The 25,170-nt window shown below is 48.3% G+C and overlaps 9 protein-coding genes across 9 annotated transcripts; 7 read left to right on the top strand and 2 right to left on the bottom strand.

The window, feature by feature from the left end:
* Positions 1-63: 63 nt before the first annotated feature.
* Positions 64-2,584, top strand: F5147DRAFT_761174 (major facilitator superfamily domain-containing protein; the record flags this gene model as incomplete). Its single annotated transcript, XM_041440515.1, has 13 exons — positions 64-190; positions 253-328; positions 382-452; positions 512-720; positions 779-818; positions 870-1,087; positions 1,142-1,178; positions 1,232-1,260; positions 1,307-1,379; positions 1,430-1,650; positions 1,710-1,792; positions 1,856-1,972; positions 2,040-2,584. The coding sequence occupies 13 exons, from the start codon at positions 64-66 to the stop codon at positions 2,119-2,121; spliced, it is 1,383 nt and encodes a 460-aa protein (XP_041292655.1). The 3' UTR covers positions 2,122-2,584.
* A 1,249-nt stretch (positions 2,585-3,833) lies between these two features.
* On the top strand, positions 3,834-5,696 carry F5147DRAFT_761173 (uncharacterized protein; the record flags this gene model as incomplete). The annotated part of the gene is made up of 8 exons (XM_041440514.1): positions 3,834-3,879; positions 3,911-3,959; positions 4,176-4,510; positions 4,559-4,899; positions 4,947-5,177; positions 5,223-5,425; positions 5,476-5,531; positions 5,566-5,696. The coding sequence occupies 8 exons, from the start codon at positions 3,834-3,836 to the stop codon at positions 5,694-5,696; spliced, it is 1,392 nt and encodes a 463-aa protein (XP_041292654.1).
* Positions 5,697-6,007: 311 nt separating this feature from the next.
* On the bottom strand, positions 6,008-7,230 carry F5147DRAFT_181567 (uncharacterized protein). The gene is made up of 4 exons (XM_041428440.1): positions 7,064-7,230; positions 6,977-7,016; positions 6,467-6,915; positions 6,008-6,413 (listed from the first exon to the last, which is right to left on the bottom strand). Exons 2-4 carry the CDS (start codon positions 6,997-6,999, stop codon positions 6,076-6,078), a joined length of 810 nt encoding a protein of 269 aa, XP_041292653.1. The 5' UTR covers positions 7,000-7,016; positions 7,064-7,230; the 3' UTR covers positions 6,008-6,075.
* A 2,699-nt stretch (positions 7,231-9,929) lies between these two features.
* F5147DRAFT_577105 (major facilitator superfamily domain-containing protein) lies at positions 9,930-11,981 on the top strand (the record flags this gene model as incomplete). The annotated part of the gene is made up of 13 exons (XM_041431380.1): positions 9,930-10,050; positions 10,114-10,189; positions 10,239-10,309; positions 10,375-10,583; positions 10,643-10,682; positions 10,737-10,954; positions 11,009-11,045; positions 11,098-11,126; positions 11,173-11,245; positions 11,295-11,515; positions 11,575-11,657; positions 11,716-11,832; positions 11,900-11,981. The coding sequence occupies 13 exons, from the start codon at positions 9,930-9,932 to the stop codon at positions 11,979-11,981; spliced, it is 1,377 nt and encodes a 458-aa protein (XP_041292652.1).
* Positions 11,982-12,624: 643 nt separating this feature from the next.
* Positions 12,625-14,563, top strand: F5147DRAFT_696492 (uncharacterized protein). The gene is made up of 2 exons (XM_041437437.1): positions 12,625-13,568; positions 13,987-14,563. Exons 1-2 carry the CDS (start codon positions 12,698-12,700, stop codon positions 14,433-14,435), a joined length of 1,320 nt encoding a protein of 439 aa, XP_041292651.1. The 5' UTR covers positions 12,625-12,697; the 3' UTR covers positions 14,436-14,563.
* A 1,832-nt stretch (positions 14,564-16,395) lies between these two features.
* Positions 16,396-16,941, top strand: F5147DRAFT_546910 (uncharacterized protein; the record flags this gene model as incomplete). Its single annotated transcript, XM_041430336.1, has 1 exon — positions 16,396-16,941. A coding segment is annotated over one exon (546 nt), but the record flags the coding sequence as incomplete, so codon positions are not given.
* A 962-nt stretch (positions 16,942-17,903) lies between these two features.
* F5147DRAFT_577333 (major facilitator superfamily domain-containing protein) lies at positions 17,904-19,954 on the top strand (the record flags this gene model as incomplete). The annotated part of the gene is made up of 13 exons (XM_041431390.1): positions 17,904-18,024; positions 18,089-18,164; positions 18,214-18,284; positions 18,350-18,558; positions 18,618-18,657; positions 18,712-18,929; positions 18,984-19,020; positions 19,076-19,104; positions 19,151-19,223; positions 19,273-19,496; positions 19,555-19,637; positions 19,694-19,810; positions 19,873-19,954. The coding sequence occupies 13 exons, from the start codon at positions 17,904-17,906 to the stop codon at positions 19,952-19,954; spliced, it is 1,380 nt and encodes a 459-aa protein (XP_041292649.1).
* Positions 19,955-20,851: 897 nt separating this feature from the next.
* Positions 20,852-22,219, top strand: F5147DRAFT_181378 (uncharacterized protein). Its single transcript, XM_041428439.1, has 3 exons — positions 20,852-21,913; positions 21,963-22,009; positions 22,058-22,219. The coding sequence occupies exons 1-2, from the start codon at positions 20,975-20,977 to the stop codon at positions 21,984-21,986; spliced, it is 963 nt and encodes a 320-aa protein (XP_041292648.1). The 5' UTR covers positions 20,852-20,974; the 3' UTR covers positions 21,987-22,009; positions 22,058-22,219.
* Positions 22,220-22,514: 295 nt separating this feature from the next.
* On the bottom strand, positions 22,515-23,681 carry F5147DRAFT_181374 (uncharacterized protein). The gene is made up of 3 exons (XM_041428438.1): positions 23,543-23,681; positions 23,039-23,478; positions 22,515-22,985 (listed from the first exon to the last, which is right to left on the bottom strand). The coding sequence occupies exons 1-3, from the start codon at positions 23,560-23,562 to the stop codon at positions 22,648-22,650; spliced, it is 798 nt and encodes a 265-aa protein (XP_041292647.1). The 5' UTR covers positions 23,563-23,681; the 3' UTR covers positions 22,515-22,647.
* Between the last annotated feature and the right edge of the window lie 1,489 nt (positions 23,682-25,170).

Genomic DNA, 25,170 nt, shown 5'->3' with positions numbered 1-25,170 from the left:
GAGGTACATTGTTGATATTAATATCTTCCGTGCTATCCACGAGACTTCAGCACACGATTCACGATGGCTTCAGACTCAGAAGACAGCCCTATGCTGGTGCCCACCGCGCATGAAGCTATCTATGACAGATTCGTGCCACATCAAAAGAGGTGGATTCTCTTTCACGTGTCCTTTGTGGGATTATTGGCTAGTGAGTACTGGGAGTTAAGGTCACGGTATACTGTCGACGTGATACTGACGGACACTGGTTAGTGTTCGTCCAAGTGACGTTCGTGCCTTCCATCCCTCAGATAGCTAAAGATCTCGACGTAACGGATGCCGTCGTCAGGTGTGTATTATATGCACATATGATATGCAGCAGCGATCAACCTGTTTTCCCAGCTTGGCTTTCAGCCTATCGATCTTTGCTAATGCCATTGGAGAGTTGATTTGGTCTACTTATTCGTCTTTCTGTGCGTGCATACACGGTTTTTCTTGTACTCGTGGGAGTTTTCTAAGCTCAGTCTTACAGACGGACGCCGACCGATATATCTATGGGGAATGCCGTTTCTATGCGTTGGGAGCTGTGGTGTCGCCCTGTCCGCTTCATTTCAGAGTCTGCTATTCTGGCGATTCGTGCAGATGTTTGGATGCTCTGGGGCGTTGTCGTTGGGGGCTGGCGTCATTGGTGACATCTATAAATTGGAGGAGAGGGGGACTGCTATCGGGGCATTCGTTAGTGTAAGGATCATGATGATTGAATGGTTTTTCTAGTTTTGTACTGACATTGCTATCCCAGGTCACAATAATCGGGTACGCTGTTGCCCCGTTTGTTGGAGGTAAATCTATTCTGGATGTTTGTGGCTGCTGGCTCTAGCGACTTTGAACAGGTGCGGCGACACAGTATTGGTCCTGGCGCAATTTACACTATTCCATTGCTGCATGGGGATTACTCGAGATGCTTTTCATATACCTCTCGTTTCCTGAGACGACCCATCCCGGCACATTGGGCGTCGACAAACTGCCATCCAGAAGATCGATCCATATCGCATGGATTAACCCTCTAAGCAGTCTTTGGTTGCTTCGCAGTCCGAACCTGTTCGCGGTTGTGAGTGCATATATCATGTGCTAGTACAAACTCTTAATTTTATGTGAGAGGTAGATGCTTGTGTCGACTATAATAACCAACACTAACTATGGTGTGTTGTTACTTGTTACCAATCGTGCAGTGCAATCTCACAAAAAAAATTAGTTATCCTCGTACCGCTAGCGTATACTATTGTAAGCTGTCAATCGTCTTTTATCTCGCATCCTGATCGCGGTGTAGGGCGTCCGGTATGGAATCACGAACGAGGCCATCATCGGCGCGTTTTTCCTCCCAAACGGACTGGGAAGCTTCAGTAGGTGCGGAGTATTGTACTCGCAAGTGCACTAACACAATCTTTGACAGCCGGAGCTCTGATTGCTGGCCGCCTATCGGACACTATAGTCCGAAGATGGCGGGAGAAGCGCAGAGGAGCGTGGTGTCCCGAAGACCGCTTGAGAGCAGCGTGGATCGGAGGTTTCATTGTCCCATTGTCTGTTGGCGCGTCAGGGCTGATCACGACGTATATTGGGGGCCCGATCGGCCTTGCGCTGAATATATTATGCCTCTATGCGAATGGAGTGGGGGTAAGTCCTGCCAGCTAGAACCCTCGTTCCGTGCACAAAGCAATTCATTGATTTTATAGGTCGATTTAGTCTTGAATCCTATCAACACTTATAATGTGGACGTAATGCATTCTCGAAGCGCAGAGGCCACAGCTGCTTGCATGTTAGTCTCCATGATATTGTGACTATCTAACCTGAACAAGTTCATGTACCTTTTACCTGTCAGGGCGAGTCGGTCGCTCATTATGTCTGCTGCCACTGCTGTTATCGTTCCATCGATCGAGCGTATGGGTGTTGCGTGGACGGACATCATCGCGGCTGTCTTTGCGGTCATTGGACAATGGTAAGGGTCTTTTTGACTGTAAAATTAATGATGCTGATATTGCACTACTTCAAAATTTCTGTCGTAGGATCCTTTCCTTGACAATTCGTTACGGCGATCGCATGAGGGCGAGCGTAGATGTTGGTTTCTCGACCATGGAGAATAACTGATGAATCCATCTTCGTTTATCTGAAGGGAAGTAATGTATGAATATATGTAGCAGAATATACTCGTCACCATTGCCAATAGGCTGGTCTTTTATAACGGCCCAGAACCATCTTGAGTGAAGTTGACTAGAGAACAAGTTGGCAACTACTGGACGCTCAATTACACCTATAACTTCTTGCTGACGGGTATATGTAGCAGCTTGCGGAAAATCATGAACTGAAATCCTACGATGTTCCATATTAATCACTGGTCAGTGAATCCGAGAGGTGACGATCAATTCCTCTGCTGTGGCTCGAGTCGGGTTGATACCGTGTTCTGTGCCAATAGTTGCTGTCTGCTCGTTGGATACTGTGTGCGTGTACAGAGTTAGCACCGTTTGAAACCGATAATATCATACCATCTCAAACACAGACCGAAGGCGCTGGTAGATATAAAACATTTTACACTCTCTGAAGGACTCGTAACTCGTTGGGAAGAATGGATTTGAAAGAGTAGGTCTGGAGAATCCAATTGTATTTATCTACATTAGCCATGGCAACTCGCATCAACCGGCAAGATGACGACATGGATCTATGTAGCAGGTCGGTCTCGCAACCAGTCGGTCTGGGTCAAGTCTGCGGGTGGCGGAGTTTAAAGTCGCCTGACACCACCACGGACTCATCGAGTTTTGCACATTCACCGCATCCGCATCTACATGATCCTGGCAAGTAATGCATTAATGTTTGTATCAGGAGCACATAACGATCCTCAGCGTCCTTCCAGGTCTCCACTCGCAGCGCCCTTCGGAGGCTGGCATCAGTCTCTGCGCACTCAGTACTGTCTCAGTCTCGATGACCACATGTATTCAATTTCTGTCAAGGTTCTCAAAGACAGCTCTGCGCCTGGTAACAAGCATCAATGATCCTGTGAGTTCGACCCTCGCTGTGAATTAAGGCTTCTTGAGGCTTGTGATTCTTTTCTTTCTTTTCTTCCTCAACCAACCATTGCGCCTGCCACGCCCTACGGCCCCCATAGAGTCACAGCACTAGACAAGGCCCACGCCAGAGTAGCGTCACTATCACCCGCATATAGACTCGCACCTCCATTATCATTATACACGAACCGTGTGTTATTCATCAGCAGTGCTGCCTGTAAATTAAGTCTCCACCTTTCAACGCTTGGAAGTTTCACGCGCAATGCCTCCATTCGATGCCGTTAAATGTCAATGGATGTTTGTACCTTAACCCTTTGGGCTTGACTGTTACCTTAAAGGTCTACTCAATGGAGCCTGATACGTCATGGCAAACGACACAAAATATGCACGTTAATTGAACGCAGTACTGTGATTGAAAAGAATCAGGTACGATGTAGACTTGTAGGAAGTTGTGCTGAACGAACGCCTTTACACAGCAGGCGCAGCCAGCTCTTATGTTGTCTTTTTGACCCTCCAGGCTAGGTGCAATTTATCACTGCCGTGGCTGCCCTAAAATTGAGAGAGGTCTAGCTGAAGAGTCAGACATGGTCTGTCCCTCAGCGCAGGCTTCATGCTGAGGTAGGGATGGTTGTACATCGAGCTCATTGCTGATGAGATTTGCGCTAACCAGACTTCTTCAGGTTCGTTGTCATCCTTTTTGTCCTTTGCTGTGGCTGCAGTCTCAGGCCTTTTGCCTTTCATGTCTGGCTTCCCTTTGCCACCTGATGCTCCCCCTCCTGCTCCTCGGCAGTCACACTGCATATGGCCGTACTTGGCGCAGTTGTGACAATTGCCTTTAATTTGTTTTGTGCGCTGATTTGTATTGATGTTATATGCAGCATCATCATTTGAGGAGCTGGTCTTCTTCGACTTCGACGCTCGACGATCGTACTTGTCGACGATAGTCGATATCAACGTGTCAGCGGTAAGTTTAATGCTCAAGACTTTGGCTGACGCCATTAACACTGATAGTAGTGCGCTTGCTGCGGCTGCAGGTGGGCCGGGGCCAGGATCAAGTCTACCTGGCGCACTACCGCAAGAAGATGCTCAAACACGGTATGCCCGAGTACATTTACTGTCGAATGTGTCTGACAATTATGTTAGCCCTGATCCACAGGGTTTTGCAGCTCGTATGATGGCTAAGTGGGGGCACAAGGAAGGTCAAGGTCTGGGTGCCGATGGGAGCGGTATTGTAAACGCTCTCACAGTCGAGCAAGTCGCTGCCCAAGGCAAAGGCAAGAAGGGTCAAAATCAAGCGCAGGGCCAAGTCAAAGTCAAACCAGCTATGGGTTCAAAGATGGGTCGGATCATCAATGACAACGAGGACGCGAAGGGTCGTGAAGATCGTTTAAGGTTTGGGGAGGCCAGTCGCGTGGTAGTGTTAACCAATATGGTTGGACCGGAAGATGTAGACGATGGCGATCTTAGAGATGAAATCGGTCAGTCTCAGACATTTCATTTGTCAGATTTTGACTAAATTCCTCCAGGCGAAGAGTGTTCGAAGAATGGAACCGTCGAGCGAGTTATTGTACATCTGACTCAACCTCGGCCAGCTTCCAGGACTAACACCACTCTTCCAAAGGAACCTGCCATTCTTTTAGGGAAGGGCAAAGGTAAGGAAAAAGCCGACTCTGAAAATGAGTCTGCCGATGACCGCGGTCGCCAACTGGAGCGTGGCAAGCGTGCACGGCCACGCGCCATGAGCACCAGAAGTCGCAGCAGCGCGCCGAAGACCAAGCGCCAGCGAGCAAAATCCAAGGCAATCATCAGCGATGATGAAAGCCAGTTGGAAAATTCACCGGTTCCTGAGCAAGCGGCACTGGTCAAGGTAAGTTCTAGTTTACTCCCTCATACTGGTGGTCTAACTAGTATTAGCGATCTCCACCAATCAGGCTTCCCCCCGCTGTGAAAGGTTCTTGGCAACGCCGTGAGTCTGTTGCGCAATTGGCGGCAGCAAGTGAGGATGAGCGAACAGCAACACCGAACCCCGCACCGAAAACAGGGCCAAGATACATGGAGGTCGATGAGCTGGATGAGATGATGAACGAGATGCAGATGAATGTGGGTCCTGCGCCAAAGATGGGGGCGCCTTATGTCGCAATCCCAGTAAGTTCGTGATTGCATTTATATTCTCTTTCTGACTTTCCATAGCCTGCACTGAAGGTGGTGAAGGCTGCTATAGCTGCCCATACAACTTCTGGCACCGATGGCGGCAGTGCCTCCCACCAACTTGAGGAAGATGATCATGCCGACATCACCTCACCGGTATGGAACCCAGGATGTGGTTCATGTGTCCAGAGGCAGCTGGTCTGCCGCCAAGGATACAACACCTTAAAGGCGCCGCAGAGCAATTGGTAAGTGTTTGAAGGAAAGGCTGCGAATATCGTGAACTTACCTTTCGAAGGTTCACCGTACGGGAGGATCTGCACTCTGCCAGCAGGGTGCTAGTAGCTCTGATAGGTTCTAAAGATTCATATCCTTCCGGGTCCGAAAGCTGGCTTTGGCAAGAGGGACAGGTTGAGCGGAGTCAACGATAGTGAAATGACATTGAGCTCAAAGAGCGTAGCCGGTGCGAGGTCTGAGGTTCGTCGACGAAAATTGCTGGGAGGAAAGATTGCTATTTGATGCGACCGCAGCCTGTACCTCTAGTATGTAGACGGTATGATAACCGAGATGACGTGCGACATCTACACTTGGCATCGAAAGGGCAGTCGTTTAAAAATACGTCAGCCGCCCGGGCCGTCCGTTAGACACTAGATATGTGTACTTGGGTGACACCTAGTGAGAAACGCGGACCCGACGTTAACGCGTGCCTTGGATCAGAATAGCCGGCAAAGCACCTCGGAGAGAAACTCTCGAATCTTGAGATCATGCTATTGATATGCATGAACCATTGTGGTTCCAGAAAACTCACATAGCCATTCACACATTCGCAATTGGTCTTGGCTAGCTTGGCTGTTCTGCTACAATACTTGTAATTCTAGAGTGCGTAATATGTCAGTATCTAGGACATTCTCCGTTCGGCCCGATAGATATGATTCTTTAGCATATATGGGCGCGCGAACCTCTTTCCACAATAGACGCAGACGGCCTTGACCTTCCGCCGGTGCGTCTCGTTGATATGACGGGCGAGACTGTCCTTCCTGAGAGCCTTTGAGCATCCGGGCCAAGTGCACTTTACTTTAACTTGGTCAGCCTTCGCAACTTGAATGGGATGACTTGATTGTTGGTCGCGACTTGCTGAAGACTCGGACTCGGACATCATCTTTCCATCAAAGTACGTGTCGTACTGAGGCGAGAAGTCGGGTACATCGAGTCTATAGCTGCCAGTGAGCAACAGGTCTGGTCGTACACGGTAAGCATTTAGAGGAAAGGATGTGCATCTTGCAACTTGCCTTGGGAAAGTCTACTGATGGGAAGACTCTCCGGCAGAGTACTAGTAAACCCGTACTCTAGGTTCGAGGGTTGTCCTTGGAATGCTTGCGACTCTGCCAAGACGGAGAGGTCTGGCGAGGTCAGCGACGGTGAAATAGCATTCAGCTCATCTAGGGCAAGAGGCATGATGGTCTGAGGGTCAGAGTCATAAATCATTGCCTGGAAGTCAACGCTGTTATCCAATGTACTCTCATCCTCCATGGTGATGTTTGATTGGCAAGTGACAAGTTCTGTCATGAGGGCGCGTGATTCCTGCACTTCTTTGTAAACACAGTCTACCCTATCATAGTAGACTCGGTCAAGGTGCTCGAGACGTAATTGTAAGCTTGATCGCATTGAATCTTGGTCAGGGGCAGGCCCTAACCGTGAAGGCGACGTCAATTGGGGGGCTGTTAGTGACGACTTGGGCCTTGAATGTGCAACTGTGATAAGCGCATGTTGTATCTCGAGTCTACATAGAACAATCTTACCTTTGCAATTGAAACAAGCTCATGTTGAAACGCTGAGTTGCTGGGGAAGTCATACGAATGTAAGAGTCTAAGAGAATGCTTGCAAACCTTGCCTTTATATATACCACACATTTAGCGGGAGGACACCAGAGAACGAGTTACATGTGTTTAATGTCTGCCATGTTGGCACCTTGGCGTTTCAGTGGTATTTCTATACATATGATCTTTGGTACCACCGTGACTGGCTAGCGTTTCGTTTAGTTAAAGGAACGTGAATGCGGAAGAACTGCTGAGATCCGAGTCAGACAAATATAACGTGTAGATTGAACGGGATAAGATGAGTATATGTTTACGAGGGTATATTGTTCAACGTTCAAGCGTCATCGCCGCGGAGTTTCAACAATGGGAGCGGATGTCTACTGGCGTGCGCGTCTCAGATGGGCTAGCCACTGAAGCACTATCAGTCTATAGCTAAATAGCTGTGTGACGGGGCAGCGCATCTGGTGAGTGTCAGCATGCTGGTCGAAGATCCGATTGAAGCTTGCCAGTACATCGTATCCGAGTATTTAGAAGAGGCTGCGCATTTCCACTGCAGTGCGTGGGCAGTTGACACTTGCTCGAACAGATCCAGTACTCAAGGACTCACGTGTATGTGTTTGTTGTGGGGAATGTCCTCGGGAATGACTAGGACCGTTGGCGTTGGCGTTGGGCTTGTCGGGAAAGAGTTTCCAGTCTTACAATATCGTATTAGGCCAAAGTTGGCCTGGGCGCGCACGTCATTAATAATGGCACGATAATCTTTTCCATAATGGGAATCAGAGCCTTCATGCTGCAGCACCTCTTCCGATTATGGGACTTTGAAGGTGCTGATCAAACTTGAATCAACTTTACGCTGAGGTCTCACGGTGATGAGGCAATTGAAGCAGTAGATGTAATACCGCGGCATTGTCAGGGTTCAAACGCTCATGTGGAACCAGTCAAACCGTTTATCCAATCATCTTAATAGAATCCTCGTCCTCCGAGTCTTAGAACTCATTATCACACAGTCCGCCTATCACCTATAAAAATGGAATTAAGCAAGGTTATCGTTAGCGTCGTTCATGTGGAACCAGCTAATTGAACCGTTTGTCATTGGTGGCTCCCTACTGTCACTATCATAGCTGATGCATTCGATTGGGCCCGCCAAATAGTTGACGCATAGGTTCGAACCCGTGTTTCTGGCGGCAACAGCCTTATGGGCTGATGCCCAAATACTCAACAGATCCTCGCATTTCACTCTTTTTCTGGATGATCTATAGACCCGCTCCCTCGCAAAACCGTTTGCCTTGATTCCGTACATGATCGGAAACTCCTGGGCCAGATCAGGGCCTGCGTCTGACTTTTATGATTAGGGAACTGCATGGGTATACCGGGTACGGGAGGCCACACCCGCACCCGCACCCGCGGGGTACCATATACAGATAAGAAATCTGTTAGATACCAAAAGAACGATAAAAGTATATATGTTACTAGTTAGCACACATGAACACAAAGAACGAGCATGAGCTGTGCAGATCCCCATCTGTGATACAGCGAAATGCAGGTCAGATGCAGTCTGCAAGCTGCGAAGCGAGGAGCTCTCAGCTTTTCAAGCCAGTCACAAAATTTCAATGCTAGATCTGCAGGCGCAGTTTGTCACAGCGAAGAGACCTGCGTGCGAATACGATCGTCAGACAAAGATAAAAAGGTACATGGCGATGTCCTGCAGGAGCCGCTCGAGCACGCTCGCCGTACTAAAAGACAAGCAGGGGTGTATTGTCGAGTTCAATCCAAACTACTCTTCGAATAGCACGTTCTGTTCTGGATGGTCAGACCTACCGCTGACATAAATCTGCAGAACGAGATCAGCATTGGTAAATGCATTGAGCATGACACGAGTTTATGTTCACCTATGCTGGTAATACTAGAATAAACACCGCTGAGACTTTCGGATAAGTCACGGTAAATCGAACCATAAGTTGATAACCTATCGTCCACCATGACAAGTCATGTAATTCGCAATGTATTGTAATAGAGACATACAAATCTGAATTTGGACGCGAACACCCTGCACTTGCAAGTTGAATTGACAATGAATTTACAATCGACTCACGCATGCAGTCCGTCCTCTCTCAACACCAAGGCAACTCGACGGTGTTTGGTATATGGAATAATGGTCCAAATAGCTCGGGAAGACGCATAGTACACAAGTCTTGTTGCTGCTAGAGGTCAGGGACGAGATGCCGATGGTCTTGAGGACGAACTTTCACGCGAGTGCGAAGATGTTGGCTGAGAAGTGACTCACGAATCATGATCGTGAAGACCTGATTTATAAACTGCTGTTGAAGTACAACCACTCACCGATTAACACCTAGACTTAAGCGCACCCAGGTCTCTCAGAGAGCACGCAGAGAAATCTCGAGACTGGTGATGTGGACACATTGCTCAGGCCTTAGGATAGGGTTACCCACGCAGTCCTACATAGTCAACGTTATGTCAAACTGCTGGCGATTTTACGACCGACCTACTTATCTAAGGGGATTACCACAGAAATAAAACCATTCTCTCTGAGAAATTCTTCATGCTGGTGGTTCAAGGACGACTACGACTGGTCAGGAATGGGAGGTGAGATTGAAGGTCGAAGAGAAGTCTAAGAAGGAGAGGCAGGGTGCGAAGGAGTTGGAGTTGGAGTTGAAGTTGGAGAGCTAGATAACTTTTGCTTCCCCCTCCCCATTTATCTCTCTCTTTTTGCATATCGAGGCCTGAGGACCGAGGTCGCTGATGATAAAATTTATGGTAAGAGTACGTGCTTGAACACGTGCATTGACTCTTAGTAATTGATTAGTAACTTGCAACTTACATCTATATCGGTTACAGTCTTGACAGGTCACTCGTGATGTATCTTGCCGGCAGGTAGGCAACTCATCCTTCTCAGGGAGTTAGCTCATGATTCACGATGGCTTCAGAAGAAAGTCCTTTGCTGGTGCCCGCCGCCCATGAAGCTATTTATGACAGATTCGCGCCACATCAAAAGAAGTGGATTCTGTTTCATGTGTCCTTTGTGGGTTTGTTGGCTAGTGAGTACTGCGAGTTTAAGCGTCTGTTGACCCAGAGGCGTGATACTGATGAACATTGGTCAGTGTTCGTGCAAGTGACGTTCGTGCCTTCGATGCCTCGGATAGCTAAAGACCTCGACTTAACGGATGCTGTCGTCAGGTGTGTGTTGTGTGCTCATCCGACGTGCAGTGATCGAGCTATTTCCCAGCTTGGCTTTTAGCATATCGATCTTTGCTAATGCCATTGGGGCGTTGATTTGGTCTGCTTATTCGTCTTTTTGTGCGTGCATCCACAGCGTGTCTTGTACTCTTGGTAGCTTTTCAGTTCTAACCATAGTCCTCCAGACGGTTCCCGAACAATATACCTGTGGGGAATGCCGTTTCTATGCGTTGGGAGTTGTGGAGTTGCGCTGTCGGCTTCGTTGCAGAGTCTGCTATTCTGGAGATTCGTGCAGATGTTTGGATGCGCTGGGGCGTTGTCGTTGGGTTTTGGCGTAATTGGTCACATTTATAAATTGGAGGAGAGGGGGACTGCTATCGGGACATTCTTTAGTGTGAGGGATCATGGTGATTGAATGTTTTTTTCGGTTCGGTACTGACACTGCTATCACAGATCACACTTATCGGAGACTCTGTTGCCCCGTTTCTTGGAGGTAAATGCATTCTGCATGTTTATGGCTGCTGACTCTAGCAACACATTTGAACAGGTGCGGCGACACAGTATTGGTCATGGCGCAATTTGCATTATTCCATTGCTGCATGGGGATCACTCGAGATGCTTTTCATATACCTTTCATTTCCTGAGACGAGCCATCCCGGCACATTGGGCATCGATAAACTGTCCTCCAGGGGATCGATCCATATCCCATGGATCAATCCTCTCAGTAGTCTTTGGCTGCTTCGCAGTCCGAATGTATCTGCGGTTGTGAGTGCATATACCATGCGCTAGTACAGATTATTAATGTTGTGTGAGATGTAGATGCTTGTGTCGACTTTAATAACCAACACTAACTATGGTGGGTTGTTACTTGTTACCAATCGTACAGTGCAATCTCACAAAAAATGTAGTTCTCCTCGTACCGCTAGCGTATACTATTGTAAGCTGGCAATTGTCTTCCATCTCGCATCCTGATCGCAGTGTAGGGCGTCCGGTATGGAATCACGAACGAGGCCATCATCGGCGCGTTTTTCCTCCCAAACGGACTGGGAAGCTTCGGTATGTGTAGAGCATTGTACTCGCAATGCACCAACACAATCTTTAACAGTCGGAGCTTTGATCGCCGGCCGCTTGTCAGACACTGTAGTAAAAAGATGGCGGGAGAAGCGCAGAGGAGCGTGGTGTCCCGAAGACCGCTTGAGAGCAGCGTGGATCGGGGGGCTCATCGTCCCATTGTCTATCGGGGCGTCAGGGCTGATTACGACGTATATTGGGGGCCCGATCGGCCTCACGCTGAATATATTATGCCTCTATGCGAATGGATTGGGTGTAAGTCCTGCCACCTAGCACCCTCATTCCGTGCGTAAAGCAACTCATTGATTTTATAGGTCGACTTAGTGTTGAATCCCATTACCGCTTATAACGTGGACGTAATGCATTCTCGAAGCGCAGAGGCCACAGCTGCGTGCATGTTAGTCTCCATGATATCGTGTGACTATCAAACCTGAACACGTTCATTTACCTCTCAGGGCGAGTCGGTCGCTCATTACGTCTGCTGCCACTGCTCTTATTATTCCATCGATTGAGCGCATGGGTGTTGCGTGGACGGACATCATCGCGGCTGTCCTTGCGATCATTGGACAATGGTAAGAATCTTCTTGACTGCAGGACTGGTGATGCTGACATTGCACCGCTTCAAATGTTCTGTCGTAGCATCGTTTCCTTCACAATTCGTTATGGCGATCGCATGAGGGCGAGCGTAGATGTTGGTTTCTCGACAGTGGAGAATAACTGACGAATTTATCTTCATTTATCTGGAGGAAAGCAATGTATCAATATATGTAGAAGAATATACTCGTCACCATTGCCGATAGGCTGGTCTCTCAGAGCCACCTTGGGCGAAGCTGATGCCCCTATGCTGAATGCCGGGGGAGAAGTTCACCAAGTTGGCAACAACTGGATGCTCAATTACATCTGCAATGATAGGTAATAATGAGCTGAAATCCTACGATGCTCCAGATCAATCACTGGTAAGTGAATTCGAGAGCTGAGGTGATATGCGCTCGATTCCTCTGTTGTGACTCGAGTCGGGTTGATACCCTGATCTGTGCTCTAGTAGTTGCTGTGTGCTCGTTGGATGTTGTGGGCGTCTGCAGAGTTAGCACGAATCATGATCGTGAAGATCTGATTTATAAACTGCTGGTTGAAGTACAACCACTCACCGTTTAACACCTAGACATAAGCGCACCTCAGTCCCTCAGATAGCACGCAGAGAACTCTCGAGACCAGTGAGGTGGACTCATTGCTCAGGTATAGGGTTACTCACGTCCCGAGTCTAACGCAGTTGGTTATCTAAGCCGGCCGAGGAACGAGGCCGGCAAAGATTTTAGTCTAAGCGGAAGTTAGCGAGGTGGCGCAGCGACTCTTGCTCCTGCCCACCTCGCAGCCTTGCCTTATTCCGAGTTTTAGCTACTCGTTTATACGTCTTTTGCATTTATTTCCTCAGTAATAATGCCCGCACAGAACCCTAACGAAGCCATAAGGCCAGACTTCACGACTCAAGAGCACGAAAATGCGCGTCAGAAGCTCATTGACGAAGGTTTCAACGCAGACCAAGCAGCTCGCTCACTCTCAGCCCTTTGGACCCTGACCAACAACGCTGACAAAGAACGTTGGGCTCTCGAACAACGGCACCGGCACGAGGCTGAACAGAGAGAAGAGGAGGAGCAGGAAGAACGCAGGCAACTAATCAAAGACGAACAAGAGGCCGCCCGCCTAGAAGATAGAAAGAAAAACAAAAACAAATATGCACCTCTAGTACGAGGGAAGGTACCTTCTGACCCAACAATCATCCCCGCACAGTACGCTCTAAGGAAAATGAAAGCGGGAGATTATTGCGAGTTGCACTACTTCACCAACAAGGGTCTAGAAGACGCCAAAGTTTCGAACCTCTTAGCAGAACCGGAGGCCTTAGTGATGCTACCAGCCGCAGATGGGCTACACTCATGGGTCCCTGCTGCTGCGGTCAAGGATCCAAAATCTGCCCCCATTGTCAAAGACGAAAATCTCTCGTGGGAGAATTTCAACAAGGCAGCACCGCGCATGATCGCTTCAATGAAACTACATGACTGGCCCGACGATCGAGTCGACATGCATATTCAATTCTGGTGCGCACTCCAATCGCACCGCTGGCGTCATGCCCCAGATACGCTCAAACAAAGAGCGCTGCTACTCTACCAATCGCAACAACGTTGTCGCTGGCACATGACTATCGGTATGGCCCAGAGCTGGAGTCTAGAAGAGCTCAATCAAGATCTCATCCTCGAAGCTCGAGAAGAGCTTTTCAACGAGAAGAGAGATAAAGATACAGCGTTAGCAATCCGTCAGTACCTTTTCATTTGATTTCACTCAAAGGTTCAAATACTCAATCAACTTCTCGACTTCTTCGTCCCTTTTCCATAACAATTTTGCGAAATGTTTTATATTTAAAAAAAAAACTCTCACCCACTGTCGGCCAATCGCGCGCCGACATGGTAACCACCGACCTCTGTGTTGCATCGCGCTCACTCTGGTACCACCGACCTCTGTGTTGCATCGTGCTCACGCTGGTACCACTGACCTCTGTGTTGCATCGCGCTCACTCTGGCACCACCCACCGGGATTTCATCATGAAAATCCACGACCATCATGTGTCGTCCCTCACCGGGAACTTCTCACATCAACTACGTGATCGCCACGTACATACCTCGTATCACACGATCGGTAACTTGCTATCTGTAACGTTGGAACTCCTCCTACAGAACAAGCAGCAGCTACTTTTGTAGCCAGCAACCAGCACCTCTCACGGATGCCATCGCAGCAGGTCGCGACATCACAGAAGTGCCCGTACCCCCCTGCGGAAGAAACCTCATATAGCAACAAGAAGGTACGACAGCCTCGTCCTCTTGCTGCTGCAGGTACATTACCTTGTTGCACAGTATGCTTGGGAAGGAACCCTCATCGTACCGTGGAATGCGCCGCCTCTCGCACGTGGGACAACCAATATGAGACATTTGCCGAGCGCATCCGCAAAGGTCTTTGGACCAAAGACGGAAAACAAATCTGTACAGGCTGGCAACGCGAAGAAGGTTGCACCACCCCCAAACACGACGCACGTCACGTATGTTCAGGATGCGGAGCAGCCACCCACGGCGCTCAAAGATGCCCTAGAGCTCAGAAAGCTGAGACCATTGACACCGTACAAAGTTGATGCTTGGAAACGAGAACTTCGAAGAGCCAGTTTACTTGACTGCTTCGCTAAGATACCAGAAGGACTTCTTTTAGGTTTCAAAATAGATTTTCCTTCTATCAGAACTGTACAAGCACCTCCAAATAGAGATTCAATTTCTGAATACTCGATTGAGTTTGATGCCATCATTCAAAAAGAGTTGCGCAAAGGCAGGTACATAGGGCCTTTCCCAGCCTCAATCTTGGAAAGTCTTATAGGGCCTTACCAATTGTCACCGCTGTCAATCATCCCAAAACCGGGCAAACCAGGAAAATTCAGAATCATCCAGAATTTTTCATATCCGCATTCACCCAACACTTCTTTCCCAAATCTGTCAGTGAATTCCACCATCGAGACAAATGATTTCCCGACCACATGGGGAAAATTCTCCATCATTTACCAAATCATCGCGAACCTTCCTCCTGGCTCCGAAGCAGCGACAAGAGATGTCGCAGAAGCTTACCGAACAGTACCACTCCATCCATCGCAATGGCCCGCAGGTGTCGTACGAATCTCAGACTCTCTTTTCTGTGTAGACACTTGCATAGCGTTTGGGGCAGCTCCATCTGCAGGGGCTTACGGCCACATAGCGGATGCAGGAGCCGAGATTTTCCGATACAACGGAATCGGCCCTTTAGACAAATGGGTCGACGACTATATCTTTTTCAGGATCAAGCTCGAATTCTTAGACCAGTACAACAATTTCAGAAAGAATTGGAACCAATCCTTTGCACAGGAAGGTATGCACCAAACGGGAAGTCGTCTTTGGTTCGGCCGCATGTGCACAGAGACTGGAAAACTCGAGGAACTGAGTGAAGATTGCTCGAAACCGCTGCAAGATTTTTCAAAACGATCCACTAGATCTGACCACGACAAACGTTTCAATTGCAATCTGCAAGACATAGACACCTTGTCAGAGGAACTAGGTATCATCTGGGAACCTTTGAAAGACCAGCCTTTTCAAACAACTACGGTACATTTAGGTTTTGTATGGAACATTGAGAACAGATCAGTAGCTTTAAACGCGACAAAAATCGACAAATATCTTGCGGCAATACACATATGGCGCAAGCGGCGAGCACACACGCTGCAAGATGTCCAGGAACTTTATGGAAAGTTATTACACGCATGTGAAGCAGTACCTCGAGGCAGAGCGTATTTAACGAGCCTCGAAGCAATGCTCTCACACTGCAGCAAGAAGCCGTTTCTCCCACATCGAGCAGGAGACAGAGTAGCAGACGACCTCGACTGGTGGTCCCTTTTGATCCAATCCGGAGGCGTCACGTGTCCCATCCTCCCCACAACAAAGCTAGAGAACCCGCTAGCGTTCTCGGACGCAAGTTCAGGCATAGGAATAGGTCTAGTAGTCGGTGAACACTGGAGAGCGTGGAGACTGATACCTGGGTGGAAGACGCACAATGGCAAACGTGACATTGGATGGGCGGAAGCTGTGGCTTTCGAACTACTCGTATACACTGTCGCCACTATCCCTAACATTAGCAGCCGCGTCCTCATCCAGGGAGACAACACGGGCGTCGTCGAGGGATGGTGGAGATGGAGGCACAGGAATCACGAAGTTAATGGAGTCTTCAGGAGAATCAGCGAATTCACTCACTCTCTACCCGGCCCTTTCGAGGTTGTCACTGCCTACGTCGTCAGTGCCTCTAACCCAGCAGACAAACCCTCCAGAGGAATCTACGGACCGCGAAGCCTTCTTCTTCCCCCAGTCAAGCTTCCAGCCGAGCTTGAAGGTACCTTGCACATTAGCGCTCCCTCTATCCCTCTACGCTATAAATCAAACTTAACCCCACAGCTATCCGCACTGCATCCACACTGCCTAGCAAGAGACAGATTAAGGTTATGGGTACCAGCGGGAATCAGCGCAAGACAAACAACAAACGCAACAAATGATCCGACAAACCAGGAAATGTCAGATCGGCAGCTAGAACGCATCCTGGACGTCATGGGGTCAGCGTGGGCTCAATCAACAAAAGAAACGTACAGAGCAGGCTTACTTGTATTTCATGTGTTCTGTGACACAAATTGCATCGAGGAGGACAAGCGCTGTCCTATCGATCGCACCCTGCTACTCAATTTCTTATGCAGCTGCGCCAGGTCGTACTCAGGCTCCGCGCTAAACAATGATGCAGCGGGCCTCAGAGCGTGGCATCTCTTGCACAGAAGAGACTGGTTGATCCCGCCTAGAGAACTCAAAGCGGTCCTAGATGGTGCCGCTCCATCAGCACCAGCAGAGTCCAAAAAGGCCAAACGACACCCATACACACCAGATTCCCTGGCCGCTATCCGCAACCAACTGGACCTCACCACGCCCTTAGACGCAGCGGTATTCGCGTGTCTGACCACGACGTTTTACTCCATAGCGAGGCTTGGAGAGTTCACAGTCAGCGCCATCAAAGATTTTGATCCTGGAAAACACGTCACCAGAGCTAACGTGTCAGAAACCACCGACCGCAACAGACTTCCTGTCACCAAAATACACCTCCCTAGAACAAAATGCTCCCCAGTTGAAGGAGAAGATGCGTATTGGGCCACGCAAGAAGGACCAACGAACCCCAAAGAGGCACTAGAGAATCATTTTCGCGTGAACCCAGCAACCAATGCTGAACAAACGCACCTGTTTGCATGGAAACACGCGAAAGGAATGTGTCCATTGTCAAAGAGACAACTCCTCAAAAGGACAGCAGCAGCTGCGGAAGCAGCAAAGCAACCAGATCTAAAAGGACATGGCCTCCGCATCGGGGGGACCCTGGAGTATCTGCTGCGCGGAGTGCCTTTCGACGTCGTAAAAGCTATGGGGAGGTGGTCCAGTGACACCTTCGCGAGTTATTTGCGAGAACATGCGACAGTACTCGCACCTTATATCCAAGCCTCTCCAGCACTCGAGCCATTCACACGCCATACCATGCCCCCCATCAGGCGATAAACTGGAGTGAGTCCATCTCCTAGAACACAAGGGCATCAAGCTTCACTGCATGCGTCGCTGAACTCCTAAAATTCGGGAACACAGCTCACCTTGCGCCACAGGTACGGACACGTGTTTTGGACCGGAAAAGCCCTGCGGGCTTTCGCCCAAATACCCAACAAAAACATTTCTTCTATCATTAGCTTCTAGCAGTCCCTTTGTAAACACCACGCACCGTTGAAAACTGAGTCTGTTTACTTGTTTTCTAGCGTATCGCAGCCAATCGCATTCGAAACGCATAGACCTACGTGCTGGACCGACCTACTTATGTAAGTGAATTCCCACGAAACCAAAACCGGAGAAACTCCTGATGAGTACTCGTTCGAATACGTGTACATGAGTAATTTGAAAGAGGTACTTATGTACATATACCGGCTTTATATCGGTTATGGTCTTGACTCGTGATGTATCTTGTGGGCAGGTAGGCAACTCATCCTTCTCACGGAGTCAGCTCACGATTGTGCACGATGGCTTCAGAAGAAAGTCCTTTGCTGGTGCCCGCCGCCCATGAAGCTATTTACAACAGATTCGCGCCACATCAAAAGAGGTGGATTCTGTTTCACGTGTCTTTCGTGGGTTTGTTGGCTAGTGAGTACTGGGCGCTAAAGTATACTGTTGACCCAGAAGCGTGATACTGATGAACATCTGTCAGTGTTCGTCCAAGTGACGTTCGTGCCTTCAATCCATCAGATAGCTAAAGATCTCGACTTAACGGATGCTGTCGTCAGGTCTGTGTTGTATTCTCATCCGATGTGTAGTGATCGAGCTATTTTTTAGCTTGGCTTTTAGCATATCGATCTTGGCTGATGCTATCGGAGCGTTGGTTTGGTCTACTTATTCGTCTTTCTGTGCGTGCATCCATGGCGTGTATTGTACTTGTGGTAGCCTTTGAATTCTAACCACAGTCCTACAGATGGATCCCGAGCAATATACCTGTGGGGGATGCCGTTTCTATGTGTTGGGAGCTGTGGTGTCGCCCTGTCGGCTTCGTTACAGAGTCTGTTATTCTGGCGATTTGTGCAGACGTTTGGATGCGCTGGCGCATTGTCGTTGGGGACTGGCGTGATTGGTCACATTTATAAATTGGAGGAGAGGGGGACTGCTATGGGGGTGTTCTTTAGTGTGAGGGATCATGGTGATTGAATGTTTTTTTCGGTTTGGTACTGACACTGCTATCTCAGATTACACTTATCGGATATGCTGTTGCCCCATTTCTTGGAGGTAAATGCACTCCGGATATTTGTGGCTACTGACTCTAGCGACACATTCAAACAGGTACGGCGACACGTCATTGGTCCTGGCGCAATTTGCATTATTCCGTTGGTGCATGGGGATTACTCGAGATGCTTTTCATATACCTTTCATTTCCTGAGACAAGCCATCCCGGCACATTGGGCATCGATAAACTGCCGTCCAGGAGATCAATACACATCACATGGATTAATCCTCTGAGCAGTCTTTGGTTACTTCGCAGTCCGAACCTATTCGCAGTTGTGAGTGCATTTACCATGCGCTAGTACAAACTCTCAATTTTGTGTGAGATGTAGATGCTTGCGTCAGCTCTAATGGTCAACACTGTCTATAGTGTGTCGTTACTCGTTACTGACCGTGCAGTGCATTCTCACATGAAACAATACAGTTCTTGTCGTACCGGTGGCGCATACTATTGTAAGCCGACAATCGTCTTCCATCTCGCATCCTGATCGCGGTGTAGGGCATCCGGTATGGAATTACGAACGAGGCCATCATCGGGGCGTTTTTCCTCCCAAACGGACTGGGAAGCTTCAGTAGGTGCCGAGTATTGTACTCGCAGTGTACCAACACGATCTTTAACAGCCGGAACTCTGATTGCTGGCCGCCTATCCGACACCGTAGTCAGAAGATGGCGGGAGAAGCGCAAAGGAATGTGGTGTCCTGAAGACCGTTTGAGAGCAGCATGGATCGGAGGGTTGTTCATTGTCCCATTGTCTATCGGGGCATCGGGGCTGATCACAACGTATATTGGTGGCCCGGTCGGCCTTACGCTGAATATATTATGCCTTTATGCGAATGGAGTAGGGGTAAGTTCTACCAGCTAGATCCCTCACCCGTGCATAAAGCAATTCACCGATTTTATAGGTCGACTCAGTGTTGAATCCTATTAGCTCTTATAATGTGGACGTCGTACATTCTCGAAGCGCAGAGGCCACAGCTGCTTGCATGTTAGTCTCCATGATATCGTGACTATCTAACCTGAACACGTTCATTTACCTGTCAGGGCGAGCCGGTTGCTCATTCTATCTGCTACTACTGCTCTTATCATTCCATCGATCGAGCATATAGGTGTTTCGTGGACGAACATCATCGCGGCTGTATTTGCGGTCATTGGACAAGGGTGGGGGACTTTTGACTTTTGACTGGTGATACTAACACAATACCGCATCAAATTTTCTTCAGGATCATTTTCTTGACAATTCGTTATGGCGATCGCATGAGGGCGAGCATAGATGTTGGTTTCTCGACCATGGAGAATAACTGACGGATTCATCTTCGTTTGGCTCAAGGGAAGCGATGTATATCAACATATGTAGCAGAACTTTTTAAAAAAAATCCTGTTTTGTGTCTGCTTGGGGCAAGGCCCGATGTAGACAGTACATGCGGTATACTACTGTGTTCTATTTAAGTTTACTACCAGAACATACTCGTCACGATTGCCGATACGCTGGGCTTTCATAACGGCTCAGAGCCACCTTGAGTGAAGTTGACTAGAAAACAAGTTGGCAACTGCTGTTTTGCACATTCACCGCATGAGTACTTGAGTACCACGACAAGACTTGGAATACTAAAAGAAATCTCTTCGCTCCCTCACAATACCCAAATGAGCGTTAATGTCAATCGCATCCAGCTGCACACTACTGCTGGAGGCCACGCCGATTGTCACATTGATGCTTCTTGTATCAGGAGCGCATAATGATCTTCAGCGTCCTTCCAGGTCTCCACTCACAGTAGAACAAATCTAGGTCGCTGAAGTTGTTGACTGTGCTATTAAGCCAAACAAGTTCGTATGCTACGACATTGTCATTGCCAGCCCATACATGTTCGTCAGATGCGAATATCCATCTCAGGTGACAAAAATGTTGGATCGGCACGTTTGAAAAATCCGTCGACATTTATACCTCCGCCAACTATGATGCCGCCAACTCTGATGCCAGTGACTTTCGGCCCCATCGTATTCTTCCAGCGTTGGATAGACATAATCTCATATTGCACCAGTGCTAACTGTTGCTGTCTTGGCACGAATACATCGCGATTTGAATATTTGAGTCAGTGGTTTGACAAAAAGCCTGGGTTGATTACGTCACCGCTTTCAATCTTACAGTAGTGTGTCTATGGCTTCGATATACATGGAGCGGACTTTGAAAAATACCGAGTCATTGCACCAATCATCCACCATACTAACAGGCCTGCAAGCGGATGGCCAGTTCGACTCTCTTAACTTTCTCAGAGCCTCTTCATCATCCCACAAATTTTGACACCACAAAGATCATAATCGCCATTAATGGAATTGCCAACGCAAACTTGTGCATCAGTCCCGTTCGATCATGCTAAGGCAGACGTTATCTTACGATCAGCTGATGGCGTGGAGTTTCGAGTTTTCAGGCTCTTCCTCTCCCTTGCCTCTCCGTTCTTCGAAACATTGTTTGACCTCCCTCAGGCTCCTGACGGGGCTTCCGATCAAGAGATGAAGGATGGCTTAGCGGTTATCGCCGTGCCTGAGGACAGCAAAACTCTAGATACGTTTCTCAGGTTTTGCTATCCATCGACGCTGGCGGAAGATCCCTCTCTTGACAACCTCACAGAAGTTCTCTCTGTACTTGCAGCTGCGAAGAAGTATTCACTGGACTTGATCGAGAGGAAAGTATGTCAGGCTCTGGCAAATCCCAAGGTTCTTGAGACGGACCCCCTTCGCTCATTCGCCATTGCAAGGAACGCGCGGCTCAAGCATGAAACCATCACCGCTGCCAGATGCAACTTGAGACAACCCTTAATTCCTGCGTTATTTGCAGAGATCAACCTGATCACCGCATCCGACCTTCTTGCCCTACTAACATACCACAAAAAATGCATTATCTCCGTACAACACCTAATGAAGAATCTCAAATGGATGACCGATCATTATTGCAATACGAATGGCTGCAGTTGGCTGTTCCGTGGTTCCTCCTACAACGGGAATCGCTGCCGCTGTGGACAGGGTACCGACGAAAGTTTTTTTCCATGGGGTTCCGCTCCAGTTGTATGGTGGACAATATATATGCAGGAGGTATGCGAACTGTTACAGGATAGCCCGTCTGGGAATACTGTGAGGACGGCAGCGGACAGGACAATCCAAAAGGTCAGAAGTAGTACGAACTGTGTTGTTTGCCCTGGCCGGGTGAAAAAACGCATGACGGAGTTCAGTAACTTGCTTGCTCTAAAAGTCGAAGAAGCTGTCGCTCTGGTGTGTACCTTGCTATATAACACGGACAGAACCTGAGAGCTTTCGACAGATCGAACTGGAGATGGACTTCTGATCGCAACTATCCTCATCCGTAAGGCAATATGCAATACTGTGGTAAAACACGTTCTTGCCATCATCTGGCAGATCATGTGTATAAACTTGTACCAGCACTTAGCCAGTACCGCCCCAGCGTCCAATAATCATGACTTGGTCAGATCTAGCAGTTGAACGTTGAACTTGACTCTGCCAGCAGGGTGCTAGTAACCCTGAGAGATTCATATTCTTGTTCCGAAAGCTGGCTTTAGCAAGAAGGACAAGTTGAGTGGAGTGAAATAACATTGAGCTCAAAGAGCGTAACTGGTGCAAAGGTCTGAGGCTCGTCGACGACAATTTCTTGGAGGAAGGACCGCTAATGCAACTGCAGTACCTTTAGTGTGCGGATACATGGGTAGTAGTCGTTCGACGTCAGCCGCCCAGGCTACCCGTTGGACGCTGGGTATGTGTAGTTGGGTAACATGAGAATCACAGGCCCGACGTGCGCGTGAACGCATGCCTCGGATCTGCTTCAGATCGGGATTGTCAGTAAATTTAGATACCTCAGAGAGATTCGACATTATATAAATATGTCATTGATAAGCATGGATCAATGTTGTGATCCTAAACATAGTCATTTGCATTAGTCTGGCTAGCTTGGTCATTCTGCCACAATATTGAAACGTGTGATATGTAAGTATCTAGGGCTTTCCACGTTCTGCCCGACAGATATGATTCTTTAGCATATATGGGCGCGCGAACCTCTTTCCACAGCGAGCGCAGACAGCCTTGACTTTCCGCCGGTGTGTCTCGTTTATATGACGGGTGAGACTGCCCTTCTTGAGAGCCTTTGAGCATCCAGACCAGATGCACTTTACTTTATCTTGGTCGGCCTGCGCAACTTGAATGCGATCACTTGATTGTTGGTCGCGACTTGCTGAAGACTCGGACTCGGACATCATCTTTCCATCAAAGTACGTGTCGTACTGAGACAAGAAGTCAGGTACATCGAGTCTATAGCTGCCAGTGAGAAACAGGTCTGGTCGTACACGGTAAGCATTTAAAGGAAAGGATGTGCATATTGCAACTTGCCTTGGGGAAGTCCACTGATGGGAAGACCCTCAGGCGGTAGAGGGCTAGCAAACCCTACAGGACCGTACTCTATGTCTGAAAGTTGTCCTTGGAATGCTAACGATTCTACTAAGATGGAGAGGTCTGGTGGAGTCAACGACGGTGAAACGCCATTGAGTTCATCTAGCGTGGCAAGAGGCAGGATTGTCTGAGACTCAGAGCCATCAATGATTGCCTGAGAGTCTATGTCGTTATCCAAGGTACCCTCAACCCCCATGGTGATTTCTGATTGGCAGGTGACAAGCTCCGTGATGCGGGTGTGTAGTTCCAGTATTTCCTTATAAACACTGCCTGGCATAGCATAGACTCGGCCAAGGTACTCGAGACATGGTTGTACGCTTCTCAATGAAGCTTGATCAGGAGCAGACCCTGACTGGCGTGAAGACGATGTCAACTGGGTGCTTGAATGTACATCCATGATAAGTTCATGTTTTATCTCGAGTCTACAGTGTAGAATAGTCTTACCTTCGCAAACACAAGCTCATTCTGAAACACTGAGTTCCACACGAATGCTTGCAAGCCTTTGCAACACGCTGCTTTTATATACATTTTTTGGCCTGCAAACTAAATTCTGACTTTAGTTTCATGGCAGGTAAACGTAAGCCCGCGCTGTACGGATCCTTTGTACTTGGCATGATTGAGTTCTCAAGCCAGTCCGGCTTACACATGGCCTGGCAGGGAGCACAGGCAGAGATGAAAGATCCAATCTTGAATATCGCGTATCTAGTGAGAGTACTGCGGAGAACGGGTCCCACTTGGTAGGATTACATACGACTCCGACTGAAAAATGGTGTCCCCAATTAAACATCCAGTGAGTAGACACCATATGCATCGTACGCGGAGACTGAGACTGAGACTCACCTGGTACTAAGATCAATCGTTCTTCTAAATGCACCCGGCGCTGAGTGCTTTTCTCACATGAGGGATGAATTGGCTGGCAGGCTGGCGCTTGGGCATTTCACCGTACAATGTTCGGCCTGCCAGTACTGCACGTTTATATATATACAAGGTTGACGCTTCTTTCGCGGAACAAGATCGATCGGGAGAGAAACCACCCCTGAAGCCGAGATTGGAGTTCGACAAAAATAAGACACGATGATGGCGCAGCGTCGAAATAAACAAGTGTAAAGAGTGTACCGGACTGTATAAGTCACCCGCGGTGCTCGAGAAATGTGACTCATCCACATTCTCATATGCCCGGGTGGGAACAGCTGCAATCTGATTTTCGTCAGCAACATTCTCGCTTGCAATTGGTAAGTACAGCTAATGACATGGTGGCGTTCAGTGTGCAGTAAGTTCACTGTTGTTTGTTACCATTGGCGCCGTACTGATTGGGCTACTATGTAACCCTATGATAAGTTTGCTCAGTGACATGCTCACAAAGTTACATCTGGTTCTTAGTCACTCACAAGCAGTGACTGCACCAGTACTCATTTGCACTCTACCAAGTGTTGCCAATCCACATACCGGAGGTGGACCAGTGACCACACCTACCATATCTGTCATCCTATTAGAAATTCATCCATATGGTCTCCAGCAACATTGTTGTTTGTCCTGAACACGTCTTCTTGGGGTCAAACCGCGCAGAACGGATGTAGTACTACACTTGATGGTCCGTCCTTTATCATGAGAATGTTTCTCATATCTAGCCTATCTACTTTTCCCATCCGACTTCAACTTGTTCAGGCACTTCCTTGTCACGGTCGTGTCCACAGCATACCTAGTACATTTCACAATGCTGTCAACGACTCGATACGTCCGCGTCATTTCCTGTCATCTTAGTTTGCTGTGCGATATCTTCCGTTTCGTCGAGACACCAATATTAATACAATGATTGTTCTAATTATAATATACTGCGGTCTTCCAGAATTTCATGGCTTACTCCCCTGACAGGCGGCCCATTGTCCCGATGAGTATCAACAATGTTGTTATTCGTCATGATATTCTTTACTCAAGGGACTATCAATATGACCATCTAGATTTGAAGCTTTGCATCTCTTAATGCGAATGGCGGCCAAATGGCGGCAGTAGTGGTAGGACTTTCAGAAGCACCCGAAGCAACTTAGAATAGCATTTCAATCAGCGGGGTCGGC

This window comes from Suillus discolor (assembly GCF_016758755.1).
Source record: "Suillus discolor strain FC423 chromosome Unknown F5147scaffold_29, whole genome shotgun sequence".
NCBI lineage: Eukaryota > Fungi > Basidiomycota > Agaricomycetes > Boletales > Suillaceae > Suillus > Suillus discolor.
The sequence above is the reverse complement of the archived record's forward strand: the minus strand, read 5'-3'. Positions and strand labels throughout refer to the sequence as shown.

What these genes read in the sequence shown, in the direction of transcription:
- F5147DRAFT_181378 (XM_041428439.1), top strand. Translation starts at nt 20,975, where the DNA reads ATGGAATTGCCAACGCAAACTTGTGCATCAGTCCCGTTCGATCATGCT. An exon ending in TCGAAGAAGCTGTCGCTCTG is followed by an intron (nt 21,914 to 21,962) that starts GTGTGTACCTTG and finishes AGCTTTCGACAG; the next exon opens with ATCGAACTGGAGATGGACTT.
- F5147DRAFT_696492 (XM_041437437.1), top strand. Translation starts at nt 12,698, where the DNA reads ATGCCCGCACAGAACCCTAACGAAGCCATAAGGCCAGACTTCACGACT. An exon ending in AGATACAGCGTTAGCAATCC is followed by an intron (nt 13,569 to 13,986) that starts GTCAGTACCTTT and finishes CTCCTCCTACAG; the next exon opens with AACAAGCAGCAGCTACTTTT.
- F5147DRAFT_181567 (XM_041428440.1), bottom strand. Translation starts at nt 6,999, where the DNA reads ATGAGCTTGTTTCAATTGCAAAG. An exon ending in AGCTTGTTTCAATTGCAAAG is followed by an intron (nt 6,916 to 6,976) that starts GTAAGATTGTTC and finishes TGCACATTCAAG; the next exon opens with GCCCAAGTCGTCACTAACAG. An exon ending in CATCAGTAGACTTTCCCAAG is followed by an intron (nt 6,414 to 6,466) that starts GCAAGTTGCAAG and finishes GTGTACGACCAG; the next exon opens with ACCTGTTGCTCACTGGCAGC.
- F5147DRAFT_181374 (XM_041428438.1), bottom strand. Translation starts at nt 23,562, where the DNA reads ATGAGCTTGTGTTTGCGAAG. An exon ending in ATGAGCTTGTGTTTGCGAAG is followed by an intron (nt 23,479 to 23,542) that starts GTAAGACTATTC and finishes TGTACATTCAAG; the next exon opens with CACCCAGTTGACATCGTCTT. An exon ending in CATCAGTGGACTTCCCCAAG is followed by an intron (nt 22,986 to 23,038) that starts GCAAGTTGCAAT and finishes GTGTACGACCAG; the next exon opens with ACCTGTTTCTCACTGGCAGC.